The sequence below is a fragment of the Danio aesculapii genome, chromosome 23 (assembly GCF_903798145.1).
Source record: "Danio aesculapii chromosome 23, fDanAes4.1, whole genome shotgun sequence".
Classification (NCBI taxonomy): Eukaryota; Metazoa; Chordata; class Actinopteri; order Cypriniformes; family Danionidae; genus Danio; species Danio aesculapii.
Window position 1 is genome coordinate 29,079,864 of NC_079457.1, and position 22,497 is coordinate 29,102,360.

Consider the following 22,497-nt stretch of genomic DNA (forward strand, 5'->3'; position numbering starts at 1 on the left):
TCTTTTGTCTTAAGTGGTTCTTTTATCATGCTTTTCTTTTTTACTTAACATAGGAATGCACAAATGCAGCTAAAATGCAGCTTAATATCAAATAAATACTTTACAATAAAAAAGCAATTTATGGTTAATCTAATGGCCTCAATAAAAAAACTTTTATGTCACAACACACAGTCAAGATAATAATTTCATTAAAACATATATGCCAAACCACTTACTGTAGCGTTTCTTTTGCAAAATGTAATATCCATTTTATTACCCTTATTGTAATGACAGGAAAATTGTAAACACTTAATTTTGACCCATATCTTGAATTCATACTTGCACACATACCATTCATTCTATAGACAAACTCAGAAAATATTCCTAGAAGAAAGTAATGGTTTTTGCAAGGGACAAAATTGTGAGACCAAAATTAATAAAAATATATACAAATTAGCATTTAATAATTAGAGTTGGACGAAAGTGGGAAGTAATTTAAGACTGTGGGGAACAATATCCAACACCCTTCTTAATACGGATTATGTTGTTTTCGCCTCAAGATAAGAAAGGTCAACATAAAAAATAAGGGTAACAAAAGTAACAACAGTTTAGTTAAACATCGCTCTTAAATGTTCGCTACACGTTAAACATTTGTTAAACAGGTGCTGCCGACCAGCGACCACTATTCGAACGCGTTCCCATAGGACCTAAAAACCACACCTGACCAGGCAGTGCCAAAATATCATGTTACAACAGGCAGACTGAGATCCCATTCAATGAGGGTTAACCTGGCAGGTCAGTCAGTATTACTCAAACTTTTTGAAGGACAATTCTGTTATTGTTTAAAGGGAACATAGTTTACCTCTTTTTTATGATTTAATATTAATATTATGGTTCTTCTGAGAGTGCCAGTTTAGGTTCAGTTTAAAACACAATTCAGATTTTTTTATTATAATGTGTTAAAAAGTGTCATGTTGGGGGCGTGTTCACAGTTCACTGATTTATGGGTGTGTTGTGATCGCGAGAAATGCAAATGGCTGAAGTATAAGGTAGACTCAATGAGAAGTACACATGTTTGCAAACCTACCTAAAGATACAACCAATAATTCCGATTAGAGCGATAATGTGGAGAATATTGATCTTGTGTTGAGCCCAATGAGCCTTGCATCTAAAAATAGAGCTAGGGTGTTCCTTTAGTGATATCGCTTAGACTCACGCTGAAAATGGCGGACGTGAATCAACAAACTGAGGATATGATGACGTGCCTGTCAATCAATGTTGGTGGGCGGGGGGACCACACTCCTACGTAAAGTTGCGGTCGGTTTGAAAACCGCTCCAATTGGTCCAACGTTTTTTATGTTGTTAAATTGAAAAAAAAAAGCACTGGGTGTGCTTATATCACCCCAATATGACGCTCTATACACCATACATGCACATATGTCTGTCCAAACAGCTTGAAAAGTAGATTTTTTACCATAGGTGCCCATTAAGTGGATAAATCTGATAGCAATTGCCCTGTGAGAGATATCAGCTAATGTTAATTTATCAGTGTGCTGCAGGTCAGATTTATGAAATAGCCAAGCTGTGCAAATTACCTGATACTTTTGGTACACCTTCATCGAGTTGATCCGAAATTAAATCCTTTTACGGTGCAGGGAAGCGTCAAAGAGACTGACAGTATTTAATTTAAGGTAACTAAAATTATATCTACATAATGCTGCCACCTAACGGTAAATGTACATTTTGTCAACTTGTCAACGTCCAGATGATTATTACAAACTTTAGCCTAAACAGTGAATTTTAAACGTATCTATCTATCTATCTATCTATCTATCTATCTATCTATCTATCTATCTATCTATCTATCTATCTATCTATCTGTCTGTCTGTCTGTCTGTCCATCCACCCATCCATCTGCACATAAAGAAATAACAAAGAACAACCTTACAAACACAAAACTTCAAACTTCATTTTATTGTATTACAGTACATTAAAATACATATGCTTTAAAATTATTTTAAAAAGTTGTTTTACAAACTGACAAGTTCCACACGTTTACATGGTGTATAATATCTTTCTTTGAAGCTAGTTAACATTATTTTGTGAAAATTTTCTGAAATTAAATGAAAAGTTGCTGTTAATTTACATATCCACATACACAACTAAAACCTCAGTCCTTAGTCACGGTCCTACAAAAAAATTTGCTGAAAGGGGCTAATAATTTTGACCTTAAAATGGTTCATAAAAAAAAAAAAAAAAAAAAAAATGCTTTTATTTTAGCTGAAATAAAACAAATAAGACTTTCTCTAGAAGAAAAATATTATCAGACATACTGTGAAAATTCCCTTGCTCTGTTAAACATCATTTGGGAAATATTTAAAAAAGAAAAAAAATTGAAAGGGGGGCTAATAATTCTGACTTCAACTATATATATATATATATATATATATATATATATATATATATATATATATATATATATATATATATATATATATATATATATATATATATATATATATATATATATATAGTTTGGCACCATATATGATAACGCAAGTTGTATTGCAACTAGAGGTCATTTACTAATTTATCAGGCATTACAAACAATTTCAATCTCAAATTTTTATGGTGTAAACATATAGATTGTGGAAAAAGTAATATTTTTTTTTACTTTTTTCACTGAACAATTGTATTTGAATTGCTTAAAGGTGATACATTAACTGACCTTCTTTTGTTGAGTGTGATATTCTTAGCATACTAATGAAGCATTTTTGCAGAAGTAGATGAAGCTGATAGAAATGCAAAGGCCTGATTGTCTAAAATTAACTTGAGCTCTGCAGCTAAACTTCCTGTTAGCAGGGATGGGTTGAAAGTGAATACAGAATATTTGCAGTTGAAAAAGTCTTGTGCTTTTAATGTTGAGCAGCGAATTCATAGAAAAAGAGGACGTATGTATGGGTGCAGCCAATGGAGGACTGGAGAATGATTGACAAGTGAATTCCACTATACTCCACCTGTTAATATCAGCTGCATATAAAAGCGTGAATCAAGAAATGAAAATTGTTGTGCACCTCCTGAATGTATCTTTTGTATTGCATTGGGGTCGGGATACCAGAATTCTGTGATTCAAATTATTCATTTGTATCCGATAACTTACTAAGATTTTTGACATTGAAGAAAAACCTCTCCTGACCTTTTTTATTAAACACGCATGAAATTGATTAGATATTACAACAATGTGCATATACAAATGTTTGACAATTGAATAAACAGTTTTGAGTGTGATGGCATACATGATGAAAAACGATTGAGAAGTTGTGAAGAATTTGACACACAAGCCATATGCGAATATTTTTTGTCCAAACTTTACTTACTGTTTGTACACATGTGCCACAGCATTTGCAATTTTCTTAAATCAATGAGAAATGCCACTCTAAAGTAAACAATAAGCTAATTGTTCAGAGATATAAATTTAATAATAAAATTAAAATTAAATTGTGAATTGAGCCAAAGCAATTGAGAAAAACTGTAAAAAGTAAGTAATCTGCTTATTAAGTCTGATGCCATGAAACACTTAATCAAACACTTTACTGTATAAGATCCAAAGGCAAATGATAAGACGTACTATATATACTCACAGTGTGTTGTAATACTATCAAAAAAAGCAACAACAAAACCAAATCTCAGTCTAAAAATGAAAAACAGGGAGAAAAAATGTGCACAGAGACCACAAAAAGGCCATCGAAAAATGCTAAGTTGTTATTTTCTAGGTCAATATGGCTGGGAACTACAATCTAATTCTGGCGTAATGATCAAGGGACTTTGCTGCAGTACCATGGCTCAAGCAGGCACAATGATATTACGCAGCACCTGAAAATAATCTCCGTCACTAAGCTCTACACTTGTAGCACCAGTTAGAATCTGCGTAGAATCAAAAATGCTAAATCGTAAAGGCTTTAGCGTTCTTTTAAATGTGTGATATAAACAAACACTGCTCAAACATAGTTGTTGCGATAGTATTCTCAACGAAAATGACTTGGAACTGGAGTTTTCCCAATATATCACATCTTAGCAAGCAGACAGTTTTCCAGTGTCTGTTTGGAGTATTTGTATTCCCAATGTGAAAATGAGGTATTACATTGCAGTCACTCTGGGGTTGTTGGGGTCAAATGTCATGATCTCCATGTGGATAAGACCTGAGAGACATGTCAAGACAGATAAGTCAAACTTACATAAGAATGTATACATGTTTCTGAACAGATTTATAAGCATGTTAGAGTGCGAAGCTTAATATTTGTACAATTGAAGGCAAAATTATCAGCCCTCCTGTAAAATTTGTGTTCTTTTTTATATACATTTCCGAATTGCTCTTTAACGGAGACAAGATTACTCATTTATTCATTTTCCTTCAGCTTAGTCCCTTATTTATCAGGGGTCACCACAGCGGAATGAACCACCAATTATTCAAGCACATGTTTTACGCAGCGGATGCCCTTCCAGCAGTAACCCAATACTGCGAAACGAAGAGAAGATTATTCCAACACTAATTTCTAAAAAATTGATTTCTTTTGTATTCAGCAACGAATACTACATCATATTTATGTAGTTATTTACTAATATTCAGCTTAAAATGCAATTTAAACTGTTAGTTAAATGTTAACTAAGCAAGTTATTAAGGAAAGTCATTGGACAATGGTGATTTGTTCTGTTCCAAACCAACCTAAAAGAGATAAGACTTTCTGCAGAAGACAAATATAATAGGAAATACTATAAAAGTGCTGTTAAACATCACATTAAAATGTCAATTTCACAAGAGGGCTAATCATTTTATCTTCAGCTTTATATGTGTACATATGTATATGTAAACGTATGTGTTCTTACTTTTCCATTCACTGACAGCCAGGTCCATACTCTCAAAAGAATCATCATATGGAGGAGATACAGGCTCATTTTCAGGGTCATGAAACTCAGAGAGGTACGGATGTGAAAGGCCAGTTTTTGCAGAAAGTCTCACCTCTGGGTCCAAAACCAGCATACCTTCCAACAGATCGATGGCTGTAATTGAAACACGTGTTAAATAAATGGCGAATTACGGCACAACAGAAGTCAAACTTTGATATTAGCTTCACAAAGGCTTGCTTAAAAAGCTCTACTGAAGAAAAAAAGCCACTTGTATGGGCTGAGGGTAAGTAAATTAACCGCAAATTTACATGTTTGAGTGACAAACAGCATTTTTGAAACCAAAATATGAAATATTTTCGTAGTATAATCTAGTCTACCGCTAGAGGGAAGCATTTCCTCATTTAAAATATCATGAATTTCCTCATGTCAATATACTGTAATAAAAGCTGTTTATGTAAAATTACGGTTTAAAGCTGAAATCGATAAGATTTGTAGCCTTACCATTTGGATCCATTCCAGAAAACACCTCTTTGAAGACCTTTTTCTTTTGGACTGGAAGAGAGCGGACATAAGACTGCGCCTGCCATCAAATTAATACAAAAATGAATATCAGAGTAGAAAATAATGTGTTCAACAAACAATTGACTGGTGGTGTTTTCCTACATCTTTGCTTTGCATTTTCAGAACCAGCGTTGAGTTTGGTGTCCCTGTCAGGTTGAGGATCTTCTTCAGCTGGTCAATACCTTTACAGAGCATTAAGGAATAGGAATAGTGTTTTGTTGACGTGTATATTTAAGAAGTGCCCTCAAGAGGAAGGATACTGTCACTGCCTGGGAAAAGCACTTCTCCTGTTATCATCTCGGCCAGGATGCAGCCAGCAGACCAAACATCGACTTAACAGAGAACACATTGACAAAGAGCTACGGTGATTTAAATGTACAAAGAACTTGACAGAATAGAAGACATCCTGATGATACATCTCAGAAGACATATATTTCAGAGGATTTTCTCATCTGCAGTACATCTTTAGTTGTAAATGTCCTATAACTCACACTCAGATGGTTCTAAATGTTTTGGGATTTGTTCTGTTGAACACAACATGAGATATTCTTCAGTATATCTTCTTTTGTATGAAAATAATACAAGTGGTTTTGAACAAGTGGAGGATGTGGAAACAAAGACAGAATTTTCACTTTTGTGTGGACACTTTAAATCACAGGTCTCAAACTCAATTCCTGGAGGGTAGCAGCTCTGCACAGTTTTGCTTCAACCCTAATCAAACACAGCTAATTCAACTAATTAAGGTGTTCAAGACTACTATAGACTTCAGGAATTGAGCTTGAGACCACTGCTTTAAAAAGAGGTCCAATGGCTTTAGATTTTTATAATTTAGAATGTTGGCTATGTTGGTATATGTGGGCAGTACGACATGTTGCCTTTAGCCTCTTAAGGCCCAAGATGTTTTTTTCATGCATTTTTTTATTTCTCTTTCCTATTTGGGTTCATTTGAACCTAATTAGAATAAAAATCTATTTGAATAAAAATCTACCATCTTTTGATATGATGTACTTTTAGAGAAAAATTATGTCAATATATGTGGACTCGTGGTCCAAATTTATATAAAACACTTTTTCCTGAATGTTTTTTAATGCCTATACAACATAGATTTTTTTTCTTTTTGAACTTGCTTTGACTAAATTTTCCCATTTTGGACAGTTAAAAATAGGGTTTGGGACATTTCATATGCTGCAAAACAGTTGCAGGATGACACCGTATGTCTGTAACAAAATATAAAACATTCAAAGTATTTTAAATAGCCACTTAAGAGCTAAAATGTGCTGTCCACATATGTGGACACTCAAGCCCTAGGAGGTAATAGTCATCAGCCCAATATGCAAGTGGAATAATATATGAGTAGTAAACATGCACCCTAATCTGATGCAGAAACACTGGCAAGTCATTTTTAAAGTTTTTTTGTAACACAAAATTGTTCCTGGAGCTTTGTATGATTACAGGTAAACCACAGAACTCTCATGAAAGAAGAACTCTTTTGACATTGTTTTTGGTTCCTTTTCTGGACTTTTTTGAATGTCCCAGTACCATTGCTGACTATTCCAGCAGGCTCCTTGATGTCAAAAGGACAGTAGTTTACATGCATTGTAAGAATACAAAATCCAGTGAACAGTAAATTTAGAATTGACACTTTCAGATGAATATAACTTTTCTTACATTATAATGTTTTTTGTGAACTTATTTTGGCTGTCAAAAGGAAATCAATGTGTGGATTTCAAATGACATGAAGAGTTCAGATGCAAAAACCTTTAAGTGCCGTCTAAAATTTCCATAAAAAATGAACATGTTTCACAGCCTCCTTTGTTTATGTTGAGATATTTAACGGCAACGCAGTGGGGCAGTAGGTAGTGCTGTCGCCTCACAGCAAGGAGGTCGCTGGTTCAAGCCTCAGCTGGGTCAGTTGGCATTTCTGTGTGGAGTTTGCATGTTCTCCCTGTGTTTGTGTGGGTTTCCTCCGGGTGCTCAGGTTTCCCCCACAGTCCAAAGACATGTGGTATAGGTGAATTGGGTAGGCTAAATTGTCCGAAGTGAATGAGTGTGTATGGATGTTTCCCAGAGATGGGTTGCGGCTGGAAGGGCATCTGCTGTGTGAAACATGTGCTGGATAAGTTGGCGGTTTATTCCGCTATGGCGACCCCGGATTAATAAATGGACTAAGCCGAAAAGAAAATGAATGAATGAGATATTTAACTTTAAAGACCAGGAAAAGGAAGTATTCTTTGCCATAAAAGTGATGTTACTGAACATACACACAGAAGCCTGATAAAGATGATCATTTTAGAGGAAAATTTCAGACGGCATTTAGAGGTTTTGCATCTGAACTCTTCACATGTTTTTAAACGTCATTTTCAACTTGATGTTGTTTTAACATCCCCTCTGGGATAGAGGATGAGTGAGCTTTCTGATTTCATCGGAAATTTCTTAATTTGTATTCCAAAGATGAACAAACATCGCATTTATTTTTGGGGGGTAAACTAACCCTTTAAATCGTTGGTTATCTAAAGTCAACAAAAATATCTATAGATAATTTTATAATACAACAAACTAGTTACATGTGTTTGGACAGGTCAGTAATATTCACCTTATTCTATGCATATGAGTGGGCGCAGCCATTTGAATCATTTTGGCTTGAGACTTCCGGTCAAATTCAATACCATTCATTTTTAGAGGTTAAAAACAGCTCGTTTTGCTGCTTGATGTTGCAAACTAATATTTTCTTATTATCTTATTCTACTTTGTATAATCATGCAAATACTGGTTTGTAGAGCAAGTAGTTTGACCAATTTCTGACGTTTATTATTCCTATTCATTTCTCCCGTAGGCGACTGAATCGGAAGTTCTACAACAATCACAAAAAACGAGCACACTTCCGCATTGAAGAATAAGGTCAATAAGGTCAAAGGTCACCTGTTTGAGTGTAATGCATCCAGTTGAAGATGACTTCGGGTGCTCTGTACCAGCGTGTCACCACATAGCCTGTCATCTCAGTCTCAGTATGTCTTGCCAGTCCAAAGTCCAGGATCTAACAAAGAGTGTAAAAAAGCAGGCCACACCGTAGATAAATAAGCAGCTGAACAAGAGATGACAGAAGGTTTTATGATAAACTTTTCACGTCAAACAAATGATCATCTCTTTGTCTTTACCTTTAATTCACAGTTTTCATCCACTGCAAGGTTGCTAGGCTTAAGATCCTGCAACAAGACATCAGTGATTTAACTGATTAAGCCAGCCTGATCTCACTAGAAAACGTAAGTATTTTACGATTGGTCAGTTTAGTGGCTAAGTCGTACGAATTCGTACAAGTTCAGTCGTATGAAATTGTACGATTTTAAAAAGGAGGCGGGGCACCTAACCCCAACCCTAAACCCAACCGTCATTAGGGGATGAGCAAATCGTACTACATTGTACGAATTAGATTGTAGGAATTCATACGAATTAGACACTAAATCAAAAAGTTATTGTGTTGGATTAAGATTGTGTTGGATTAAGCACATAATCTATTATTAAGCAGAATTTGATTGTTAAGAAGAAGTGTTAAGGTGTGAAAATGCAACCAATGTTTTAGGTTCAATTTTAAAAACCATTTAAAACCATTGGTATGCAAAGTTTGGAGTGAGCAAGATAAAAAAAACACATTATTTGACAAATTAATATGTTGAATGTGTCCGGCATGTTGTTAGCATGAATTAGCATGTGTGGCTAACACATTTCTACAGAACTCCTTTGCATTTTTGAAAGCATAAATTGCTTGCTAGCAGTTTCAACCACAATGTTGAGCAGCACAACTTCTTTCATCATTGATGAAAATGAGAATTGTTTCTCGAGCATCAAATCTTCCCATTATAATGATAACAAGAATCATGTGACTCTAACGTAGTTAAAATGTATAATTAAAAATGTAATAGGCTGTACGGGGGTGCAGTGGGTAGCACGATCTCCTCACAACAAGAAGGTCGCTGGTTCAGAAGAAGCCTCGGCTGGGTCAGTTGGCGTTTCTGTGTGGAGTTTGCATGTTCTCCCCGTGTTTGTGTGGGTTTCCTCTGGGTGCTACGGCTTCCCCCACAATTCCTGTGCTATAGGTTAATTGAATAAGCTAAATTAGCCATAGTGTATGAGTGTGTATGGATGTTTCCCAGTGATGGGTTGCAGCTGGAAGGGCATCCGCTGCGCAAAACATATGCTGGAAAAGTTGGTGGTATATTCCTCTGTGGCAACCCAGATTAATAAAGGGACTAAGCCAAAAAGAAAATAATAAAAGAAAATAATATATAGTAATAATGTGTTACTGTTGATTTTACTTGAATATTATGTTCAATATAATGGTTTTCCCTCATGAATAAAATAAAAAACAACCCCAACAGATATAAAAGTAGGTTATAAATAGGTAATATTTATTCTACATACCCGATGAATGATCCCAGCAGAATGGATATACTACAAAAAGAAGTATCAGTTACTTATAATCAACACTGATGTGGAAAAATCATGCGATATTCAATATTCATCAATCAATATCATCAATAATGTGTTACACAGGCAAGAATGGGGGTCTAGGAGAATTAAAAAGTTTGAAGTAACATGAAGAAGGCAGACCTTGAGTCCTCGCAGTATCTGATAGAACAGGTAAGTGACGACATTGCTGGTTAACTGTTTCCTCTTCATTATGTGTCCAAGATCTTGAGCTACAAAAGGCATCACCATATAGCTGGACAAAAACATGACAGAATGTAGCTGAAAATATTGTGCCATTTAGTGTAACCTTTTAAAATGTATTGTGACATTGAAAAAAATCACACACCATGCAAAGTTCCTATCTACTGTAGATCATACTCTCATGCAAATACGAATACATCCACACATATGCATGCATTGCGACCTTCAGCCTGTCACAACAAGTGCAAGAGTTCTGCACAGGAATGCATTCTGTTCATCTCGACACTCACAACGTATCAAATTTCTCCAGCGAAGAATCAGGGGTGAAGACATTAAGGAGGCAGATCACCTACAGGAAGAAGAACAGGTTTGTTATCAGGAATAATTTCATTGATCAAATGTTAAAGATTGTTCATTACAAATCATTTCAGATTAAATAAAGATAGCGAAGGAAGTTGTGAAATCTATGCAGTGCTTTGAATGACTGAATGGCATGTATATGGTTTGTTACTTTTCTTATTTCGCTACTGCGTCTACTGTAATGAAAATATATAGCAGGCAAAATTGACCCTGTTTACTTTGTTATATAACAACACTTTTGACCACAGTGTGAAAGTCTCAAAACACACCTGCAGCCAATCAGCAGTAAGGAGTGTGTCTGGTCAATGTCATTACCGTATAGAAATTTTGAGCCACTTGCAGAATAGTGGTCAGGTCACTACGTGAAACTGGTGGAGGAAAACATTTCCTAATTCCTCCAAAACACCCCAAAGTGGCTCAATAATATGTTGATATGGTGACCGTGCAGGCCATGGGAGATGTTCAGCTTCACTTTCATCGTCATCAAACCACTCTGCCAACAGTCTTGCTGTGTGTATTGGTGCATTATCATCCTGTTATTCGGGACTGCCTTCAGGATAGAATGTTTGAAGCATTGGGTGCACATGTTCCTCTAGAATGATTTGGTAGTCCTTGGCAATGACGCACCCATCTAGCACATCAAGTATTAGGCCTAGGGAATGCCATGATATTGCAGCCCAAATCATCACTGATCCACCCCCATGCTTCACTCTGGGCATGCAAAAGTCTGGGTGGTACGCTTCTTTGGGGCTTCTCCACACCATAACTCTCCCAGATATGGAAAAGACAGTGAAGATGGACTTATCAGAAAACAATACATGTTTCACATTGTCCGCAGCTCATGATTTTCTCTGCTGGCACCATTAAAACCAATGTTTGCAATTGGCACGAGTGATCAATAGTTTGGCTATAGCAGCCCGGCCATGTATATTGACCATGTAGAGATCCCAATGAATAGTTTAGACGGAAAAAGGAGAGTTGTATACTGTATGATACTGTATGTTTTTCTTACCCATTTTTTTCAGTACCACATTTCCTTAGGGCAGGGACACCCCTAAGCAGGGGAAAATTAGGACAATTCTAAGGGCCAATACACTTTCGAGCATCAAAGGATCTGCTTTGTTAATATTAACAGTATTAGCTGGGGGCACAACCTCATATTCTTTCATGGGGACCAAGACTGCTAGCAGCACCTCTGCCTTAGGGGCTCTGTAATAAAAAACGATTAGCGTATATAATTGTTATGCCATTTACTTCTTGAAGTTTGTCCAGCCTTCAGATCATCTTCAGACCAAGCCTCACTAACATAAATTTTAAATTTTTTCAAGGGATAGTTCACCCAAAAATAAAGTAACTTACTATTTTACTCACATAAAACAAATACTATAGAAGTCAATGATTACAGGTTTCTGACTGTAGCGAATGGGTGAAGCTGAGAGGCGTGGGAACGGGATGAGGCCAGTGCTTGAGTGATAATGTGAAGCACCTGTGTCAAGCAGCGGCGTCAAGTGCCACAGAGAAGCTCTGAATTATAAAAGGAGGAGAGATGGTAGTGGAAGAAGAGAGAGGACCAGGCCTGGACATTTTATGTTTTACTTTTGATTTCAGTTTGGCGGCAGTTTCAGCGAGGAGCTGTCGTCTGTTTAATTTTTTCATTGATAAATTATTTAAAAGTTCATCGGTTATCCGCCTCCTCTTTGTTACACAGACATTATTCCAAATATCTTCTTAAACTCAAACAGGTTTAGAACAAGAGAGTAAATGATGACAGAATTTTCAGTTTTAGTTGACACAGTAAATGTGTCAGAGCTGAAATTGTGGTTTGAAGCATCAAAACAATAAAAGTGCACTACAACTTCAATCTTTTTATACATTAGAATGTCCAGTTTACAGTGATTGTTATATTTTTTCTAAACTAAAAACAGTGACCATCATACATTTTGATTTACAGAAATTACTAGGTTTGGGTTGACAGACGATGCCATCGTCCATCGTCTAAAAATACACACTAAGGCACCTTTTACACTAATACATCTTAGTTTTAAAATTAAACTAACAAAAACGATCCATGTTTCATCTAGCATTTCTCAAGAGTCCTCCACCTGTACTGCATGTTTTTGGACTTGTGGGGGAAACCGGAGCACCCGGAGGAAACCCACACGAACGCAGGGAGAACATGCAAACTCCACACAGAAACGCCAACTGACCCAGCCGAGGCTCGAACCAGTGACCTAATTGCTGTGAGGCGACAGCACTACCTACTGCGCCACTGCGTCACCTAGTTGTTAAATGTGATATTTAATTAATCTTGTCTCTATCTAACAACTCTTCTGTCTTTTGAATCTATCAGGTAACAAGTCACAGCGTCAGTCAACTGCTTCAATCTTTCGCGTTCAGGCTTGTACATAGTAATTTTAGCGAAAACCTCAGATACTGTTGGTTGGTTCCTGTTGGTTGTGCACCTTTTTAAAACAACCAAGTTTGTCAACGCCATTATAACGACACAGATCACTCTGCCTAATCATGCCGGAGTCCCACAGAAAAAGGGATTGATAGGTGGTAATTTGTGTGTAATTTATCTTGATTTATTTATGATTTGGTTATGGGTAAAATAAAGACCATGCAGGTCAGGTAGTTAAAACAAGTATGCTACAAATAATGAATTTATTATGAATTAATTAATTATTCATAAGTAATGCCTACGCTGACGATGCCATCATCCATCGCGGTGTTTCACATTAGACATCGTACGATGCCAAACCCCAGAAATTACCCATTATAATGTCCAATTTTGCCAGATTTTATTTTATTTTCACTTATTTCAATTCTTTAAAATATTATAGAAGACATGCAACTTGCATTTAATATAATGTCTATGTATAAAATCGCTTTTGTAAATCTTGTAAACCAAAATACTACATCACATCTTTGACCTTATTGATTTTACTAAAAAAAGTGTCTAGTCCAGAAAGAAATCCATGTGGTCATGTTGTACGTTTTACACAATGTACACATTGCTCCTTGCTGTTGCTTAAAACAAAAACAAAAAATCATTAAAGCAAACTTTGCCCTGGTAAACTTCACTTAAACACTGCTCAAAATCATTTGGCATTCCAGTGACTGAACTGGTCTGGGATTTGAAAAGAGGATAAAGTATTGCATAAATCATTCTTGATCCTCTTGCTGCTCATATTAAAGACACAGCAGTGTGAGTTAACGCAGGCTACTGTTTACTAAGCACAGAAACCGGTTTGAGAAGATAAAGCAGGGGCTTTCACAATAACAGTATCACCAAATCTTTTCATTCTCTTTTTATTGACAGAGGAGTTATGACGCTTTGAAAAAAACACATATAAACAAAACAAGTGCTAAAGCTGTTAGTCTGAATGAGAAATATACATTCATAATTGATGAGGCTGTCACAAAGAGCGTAGTAAGAGAATACGGTAACAATGTTAATAATACAGGAGCACACAACATCCAGTTCTACTCTAGGTTTATTGCGTTCCTCCTTGAATTTGAGACTTACATTGTCATGCTGGATGTGACGCAGCAGCCGGAGTTCTCTATAGGCTCGTTTAGCATGGATCAGAGACTGGAACGGTCTGTACAGCTTTTTAATGGCCACCTTTTCCTTGGTCTTCTGGTCAACTGCAAAACTGCACACAATTTTTTCATTACACTCTATTAGACACCAGCACATCACATGTTACAACTTCATTTTCACAGATAACTAGTCACTAAAAGATTTTGTGAGTCCCAATGGTTCTTGAGATCAAAAATGTAACATTTTACAAGATTTTTGTGTAATTTTACAGCAAAACACAAGAACAGAAGCAAATAATGCCATTAGTTTTGAGAAAAGTTGTCACAAATCTGGTCATTTTAGACAAACAATTGTACTTTCAAAATCGTAGAGGGACTCAATAGCTGAAATTTTACAGCATGTAAGCTATTATCGTCTTTAAGGCCAAAAACTTTAATCTACTGTTGTGAAACCTTTTAACTGATAAAATCAGAGAAGTGCTGACATTACATTTCTGTGTCTGTTTGTTGTTTGTGTGTGTTTGAATCAAAGAAAGAGTCTATGTACTTTCCATAAATAAGCAAAAACATGGACATATTTAGTCTATTTATTCCATTGTTTAATATTTACATTTAGTCATCTAGCAGACGCTTTTATCCAAAGCGAATATATATATTCATTAATGCTATACTCTAAAATATGCTGTACTGCATATACAGTAGGTCTCAAACTTGATTCCTGGAGGGCCGCAGCTCTGCACAGTTTTGCTTCAACCCTAATCAAACACAGCTGATCCAAATAATCGAGGTGTTCAAGACTACTAGAGACTATTAAGCAGGTGTGAGTTGGAGGTGGTTGGAGCTAAACTATGCAAAGCTGCGGCCCTCCGGGAATTGAGTTTCTGACTATTGCTGTACTGTTTTAAACAAACTTGTGGTAAAATATGATGGTTGGGTTAAATTTTTAAATAATTGGGTAGGATTTTTTTGAATGCAGTCTTTATATGTTTTGGTTCTTTTGCTGTAATGAAATAACTGAAATCGTTTGATGTGGTGATATTGTACTATAAGAGCTGCCTGGATCTACGTCAGCTAGTTTATCTGAAAAATTAAGAATTGCATTGTTGCCCGGTTCTGGTACTTATTTCCCATTCATTTTTCACATGAGGATTTTTCAATAGTCATAAAAATGATTTAATAAGCCACAAACCAAGCCAAGAAATAATAAGACTTAACAACATTAATGAAGGAAAGAGCTACATTTCCATGGTGCAGTATGAATGATACAATTAAATTACCTATAGAAACAATATGCAAATATACATACTGTGTGTATGAGCAATATCACACGAGTAGCAGTGCGATATGGCAGTACATCTGCATGGTGGGGGGCGTGCGTTGCCTTAGTGTCCCACCAGTGACGATATACAGTACAGCCATATCACACTGCTACACGTGTGATATTGCGTTTATACAACAGTTCGATGACATAATCGTGTAAATAAAAAAGACAATCAAACACAGAGAGTCTAAAAATTCTTTTGTATGAGGAACTATTTTCTTCCGCCATACATGTACATCTGCAGCTGACAGTCAGAACAGCAAAAACTGTTGCTACTTCAACAAAATCATTTTAGAGCTAGTATTTGAATGATTCTCTAGCATAATATCTAAAGTGATGACAAAACTGGTGATTTTGCCATTTTAAGATTATAAGGCTAAAAGTAATGAAATTCCATCAGTCTAGAGACATTTCCCAGCATTTCTCTGTTGCAATCGGGAGATCACATCAACTCTGAAAAAGCCAAAGCAGCGCAAACACTACAAGATTACTATTGTGTTTGTGATAAGTAAAAGTGCTAAACACATGCGAGCATTTCTTCTTTCTTTCCTTTTACTGAACTAGTCTGCAGTAACAAAAACACGTGACTCATTAGAAATACACTATATATATAAACACATACATACATATATATAAATGTATGTTTGATGCTACAATATTGTGTATTTCTAATGAGTCACTTGTTTCTTAAGTAATGTAGTTACACTATTACACACGTTTCACTATTATAACACAATTGATTAATAACTTTCACAACAGAGCTTACAACAAGTCTGCCTTTAAAGGTGATCAGTTATTTTTAAAAATCAGTTTCTCTAATAGGGCTTTATTTCTGAACATGACTGTTGCACTTTAATGCAAACCTAAGACTTTTCATAAACCAATGAGAATCAAGCATTCAACAGTTTACTATAAAAATATTTAAAGTTGCACTACATAAAAGGCTTAAGACCATGACCTGTTCTTGTGCCATTATTTCAAACAGACTTAACTTCAAAAAACAAAACAAATAGACCCTACATTACCATGCACAAAACAGAGGAAAACTATTGATTTGAACAATATTTTTGGGGAATTTCTGTGTTATCAGCTAACGTGCTGAAACCTGCCCCTCAGGTATGTGAATTCACGTCTGTTTATATCACCTAAGGCTCACTCAGTCTCAAGTCATAGATACAGGCTAGCAAATCAATTATATACTAAACCTCTATGTACATACTAAACTTAAACTAGCATAATAGTGCTGCTGGAACAATAAACCATTGTGATAATTTCACAACTATTACTGCATCTAGCGCCTAGCACCTAAAGTGTTACAGATTCACTACAAATAATCAAAATTAAAATAAACCTTATTTATCTGCTGTATATTCAAAATCACTTCCAGGATATATATATAAAAAACTGTATTTAGCCTATGATCTTAAAAAAAAAGGAAGGTTCTTTATTGGCTAAGATGGTTCATGAAGAATTATTAACATTAATGGAAAATTTTATGCCACAATAACTCAAGAAAAGGCTCCTTAAATTATAGGTTATGAAAATTATCTCTTTACCATAAATCTCCATAACACACACACACACACACATATATATAGCCATATTCACTAAACATGTATATACCAGTATAAACCATGCTTAAGATGTATAAATTTATAAATCCACATTATAAATAGACTCACCACACTGTCCCATAAGCTCCAGAGCCAACAGGCTTGAGAGAGGTGTATCGGTCAGGAACATCCCAAGTAGTTTTCTGGATGTCCAGTCTGTGGAAGCCCGTTTTCAGAGGGGAAGCCATGAACACCTTCAGACAGTGCACCTGAATCCGCGTGTCCGCTTCCGTGACCGCGCTGCTCGACCACTGCTGTTCACGGTCACCCAGGTGAGTGACAGTTGAGGACACGCCCACCTCTACGCACCTCCACCGTCACGTGATTCAGGTGAGGACGACCCCAGTTTTCTGCTCGAAGAAAATACCAGCTCATTTAAACAGTTTATTTTCTTGGGCGTCGAGTAAGATCCGTCTGTTCATATCCCTCAGCAAGAACAGCGACTGTTGAACTTCCAGAAAGTTTATTGTTTTATTGACTACTACCATAAAAAGTCAATAAACTACTAGGAAGAATCTGAAACCTTTTGAGGGGGATTCCATTTTTATTTATTTATGGTTTTATTGAAGTAAACTAGTTACTGTTTTGTGTTGGAACGAATCAGAGTCAGTGAATAATGTTATACAATAGCCTGAATGGGAAAAACTGTTTTGAATCTGTAATAAATCTGTTAAATGTGGTTACTTATTTTTTACTTCATAGCATGCATATATATATATATATATATATATATATATATATATATATATATATATATATATATATATATATATATATATATATATATATATATATATATATATATATATATATATATATATATATATATATATATATATATATATATAATTGCCATTATGTACATTGTCATTATATAAAAAAAGTTACATCCTTGCATAAAATTTTGTCATATATACATAAATTCAAATAATTTAGGAAAATATGATTATTATTAGTATTATTATTATTTTATGTCTTTTTATGTTTTATGTTTTTCAAATTAAAATAATTCTGTAAATGTGTATTTTATTTACCAAAAAGTAAAGACTGTGTTACAAAAAAGATTTCAAATAAACGCGTTTCTTTTAAAATATTTTTCATCAAAGCATTATGCAAAATCTATCACAGTTAACATTATTACATTATTACATTAATTATTATAATTAGGTGAATATGTTTCATATTCATCTTTTAGTTCTAACAGATTTGACTTGATTCTTAAGTCAGTGTTATCTGAAATCACTTTCAGAATTTTTTATGAATTAATTTGATTCAACCTAAAAATTTAAGGCAGCAACTCATTAAAGAAATTAAATCTAAACGAGATGTGTGTGTATATAATAATCTGTATGTGTGTGTATACATATATTTATATGTTTAATGCCAAATTCAGATTAAATTATGATGATTAGAGTAAAAATTAGACGTCACTAACCTTAACAAGCTGTAATCTTCTGAAGTACCTGCTGTGTACACTGTAAACTAGAACACAATCATATAAAAACTCTTTTGTGCTTTTACTCCCCAAAGCCAGTCAGATTAAAACTTATTGCACAACAAACAGCTTTGTTGTTTATATTAGTGTGTAATATGGTGTAATATACTGTGTTCAGTTTACTAGACTGTGGGTGGACTGTGTGACGCTTGAGACTAATGTATGACATCCAGCAAAGCTGAACAGCAGAGAGTGAGCAGATCAGCAGAAGAAAAGAAAAGAGAGATGACATTCACTGCTGTCACAGGGTGAATGTGTCATGATGATGATTCCCACACAGGCCTGCAGTAACATTTCTGCGTATAATATGATTCATTGTTATTTGTCAGAGATTAATTAGACTATGAGAAACATTAGTATGAGCTGCTTGTAGAAAAAAAGCTCATTAAAAGGAGAGTTCACTCAAAAATAAAAATTCATGCAATTGTTTTTCTATTGGATGGCCCCCAACAAACTATATATTTTTTATATTAGATTTTTATTATATTTTTTATATTTTATTTTTATATTATTGAATACACTATAATAAAACACATTTGACAAGATCAATTGTTTTAGACAAAAGAAGGACAGGTTTGTAAAGCATTGTGAAGTGGGGTTAAAATATTATATAACTAAAAACAGTTGCCATACTCAGATGATTAGTTGATTACATTAAGCATAAAATAAAGTATGACACATTTTCTAAAAACAATTGTTTACATTTGAACATTTAAAAACATTTGATCAAAATAATTTGTTGTCAGTAATAAATACTAAATAAATTACCCCCCTCGAAGCAACAACTGAAATAAAGCCTTTTCGACATTACAGCACTGTGGGGTTTTTTACAACATTTTCAAGCTTTTTTACAGCACTGTGGAAGAATTTTGGCTGGTAATTCAGCCATATTGGTTTTCAAGCATGAACCACCACCTTTTGAGGTCATGCCACAGCATCTCATTTTGCTTCAGGTCAGGACTTTGACTAGGCCACTCCAAAGTATTCATTTTGTTTTTCTTCAACCATTCATAAGTGGACTTGCTGCTGTGCTTTGGATCATTGTTCTGCTGCGGAACCCAAGTTTGCTTCAGCCTGAGGTCACAAGCAGAATTCATGGCTCCATTTATCACAGCAATCACAGCAAGTGGTCCTGACGCAGCAGAACATCACACTACCACCACCACATTTTACTGTAGGTATGATGTTCTTTTTTCTGAAAAGCGGTGTTATTAGACACACACCTTATAAAAGACATTTTTGTCTTATCAGTCAACAGAGTATTTTCCCAAAAGTCTTGGGGATCATCAAGATGTTTTCAAGCAAAACTGAGAAAACTAGCAAAACTTTATGTTCTTTTTGTTTAGCAGTGGTTTTTGTCTTGGAACTCTGCAATACAAATGATTTTTGCTCAGTCTCTTTCAAATGATGGAGTCATGAACACTCACCTTAACTGAGGCAAGTGAGATCTGCAGTTTTTTTGGATGTTGTTGTGAGGTCTTTTGTGACCTCTTGAATGAGTTGTCACTGCGCTCTTGTGGTAATTCTGATCAGCCGGCCACCCCCGGGAAGGTTCTCCACTGTTCCATGTCTTTGCCATTTGTGGATAATGACTCTCGCTGATTTGCTGCAGCCCCAGCTTTAGAAATGGCTTTATAAGCTTTTCCAGACAGGTAGATCTTAATTATTTTCCTTCCCTTTTTTTTATTTCTTTAGATCTTGTCATGATTTCTAGCTTTTGAAGATCTCTTGGTCTACTTCACTTTGTCGAGCAGGTCCTATTAAAGTGATTTCTTGATTGCCAACAGGTGTGGCAGTACAGAGGGGGGTGGGTGGGTGACTTTTTCACACAGGGTGTGAGTTTTGTATGTTTGTGTGCCTTAATGATAAAAACTAAATATTAATACAATAAAATGTTAGATATAATTATGCAAATTATCTATGAATACAAAAGAATGCATATATTATTTTATAATTATATTAAATATATGCATATCACATATATTATTTAAACTGTGAGGTTTATGGAGTTGCTGAAGTGGATATTTATTATTGTGCACAGAAAAAAAAATATTTTGAGAAAAAAAATCAGATACGAACAGATAAAGTGTGACAAAAGAAAGACTTAAAAGGTATTTTGGAATGTTTTCTTTTCATTCAAATAAAAACCCTTTATGAAAAGCCAAAAATGCCAAAATTTTAAAACTGAGCGGGACATGAAACAGTGTTTTTGCCTACAGTATCTGGCCTTCAGCAGAAGCTCAGCTGAGAGCTGGTTCACTTACATGTGTTTTCCTCACACAGGTGTTACATCAAATAGAAGAGGTGTTTGCAGATTCCTCTTCTTCTGGCTTCAGCGTGTAAGAAAACACTGGACTGCAGAGGAATAAATAGACTCTCTCACAGAAGATCAAAGGTCAGTTCCTCAAAGCAGACGACTTTCATAACACCTAAAAACACGCAGAAGATGCTATAAACTCTGTTTATCGGTGCTCTTTGGATGAGGGATTCCTTTTAATCATCAAAAAACTCATCAGGCACTTGAAAAAGCTGTGGGAAAATTAAAAAGCCTTTATTTACAATGACTTTAATATTAAAAACAACTTTCGTAGCACATTCAAACACGCAAAACATGCTCTTGACATCATCACCCTTATTATTATTATTATTATCATATAAAGCAAATACAAACAAGGACAAACTCAGTACCAAAATCTAGCTCTCTAATACCAGCATTTTAATCTGAATAAAATTGAAAAGTTTCTTGTGTTCCTGTTATTATATCTTATGTATATGAGTGTCTAGTAAATATATAAAATTTTAATTTACATCTTTTGGTGATTTTTATATTTGTGCATAATTTTTTAAAAGAAGTTAAAATTAAAGAATAAAGAAAAGTATAAAACGTTTTGGCACAATGTAAAAAGTGATTAGTTGCATTTACAGTGCTTAAGAATGTGAACAAACTTGTTAAAATTAATCCATGAATATGTACATAATTCTGAAAAAAAAATACGTTTTAACTTTAAGTAATGGGTTTACTCATTTTTTAAAGTAAAGTTTACTTGTCACTTTTAAGGCAATAGGTAGTAAACTTCTTTTATGTAAAGTAACTAATTACTTTTTTACAGTGCAGATTGCTGTAGTGATAATTGTTGAAAACTGTGTGTTCAATTTAAAATCTATAACATTTGTGTTGATTTGCACCTGAAGAACCCTTCTTTTTCATAAAAGTCAGAATTTAATCATTCATTCATTTTCTTTTCGTCTTAGTCCCTTTATTAATCTGGGGTCGCCACAGCGGAATATATCGCCAACTTAAGTTTTTATGCAGCGGATGCCCTTCCAGCTGCAACCCATCACTTTGAAACATCCAAACACACTCATTCACACACTTACACTACAGACAATTTAGCCTACCCAATTCACCTTTAGTGCTTGTCTTTGGACTTGTGGGGGAAACCTACGCCAACACAGGGAGAACATGCAAACTCCACACAGAAATGCCAACTGACCCAGCCGAGGCTCGAACGAGCGACCTTCTTGCTGTGAGACGAACGTGCTACCCACTGCGCCACCGTGCAGATTTCAATACTTTTAATAATCTAACTAAACTAAATCTGATCAGAAATTAACGAAACAATTATACTTCAGTGTATAACTTCAGTGTTTTAAATGTTATCATGCTTTTACCATGTTATTACTGCATTTACAGCTTTTAAACGAATAGAAGTGAGAAATACTTTGAAATGTTAAAGTGCATTACAAAGAAAAATCTAATTATATCAGTTTATTTTGGAAAAACAGGTTTGAGTGTGGGTTACACAACAGTATTTTTTTCTACAATTGCGTAAATCAAGGGGCAACACGGTGGTGCAGTGTTAGCGCTGTCACCTCACAGCAAAAAGGTTGCTGGTTCGAGCCCTGGCTGGGTCAGTTGGCGTTTCTGTGTGGAGTTTGCATGTTCTCCCCATGTTTCTCTGGTGCTCTGGTTTCCCCCACAGTCCAAAGACATGTGCTATAGGTGAATTATAATAAGCCATAGTGTATGCGTGTGAATGACAGACTGGTGT

The 22,497-nt window shown here is 35.1% G+C and overlaps 1 protein-coding gene across 2 annotated transcripts; it reads right to left on the reverse strand.

Annotated features, from left to right (window-relative positions):
* Nucleotides 1-3,325: 3,325 nt before the first annotated feature.
* zgc:171775 (STKc_p38 domain-containing protein) lies at nt 3,326-17,243 on the reverse strand. Of its 2 annotated transcripts, XM_056448818.1 has the most exons (12): nt 17,020-17,243; nt 14,000-14,129; nt 10,401-10,459; nt 10,051-10,162; nt 9,862-9,891; nt 8,601-8,648; nt 8,365-8,479; nt 5,706-5,777; nt 5,548-5,627; nt 5,386-5,464; nt 4,864-5,037; nt 3,326-4,178 (listed from the first exon to the last, which is right to left on the reverse strand). In XM_056448818.1, the coding sequence occupies exons 1-12, from the start codon at nt 17,136-17,138 to the stop codon at nt 4,117-4,119; spliced, it is 1,080 nt and encodes a 359-aa protein (XP_056304793.1). In that variant the 5' UTR covers nt 17,139-17,243; the 3' UTR covers nt 3,326-4,116. The 2 variants fall into 2 exon arrangements, with proteins under 2 accessions (XP_056304793.1, XP_056304792.1); XM_056448817.1 differs by lacking the exon at nt 9,862-9,891 and having other exon boundaries at nt 17,020-17,242.
* Between the last annotated feature and the right edge of the window lie 5,254 nt (nt 17,244-22,497).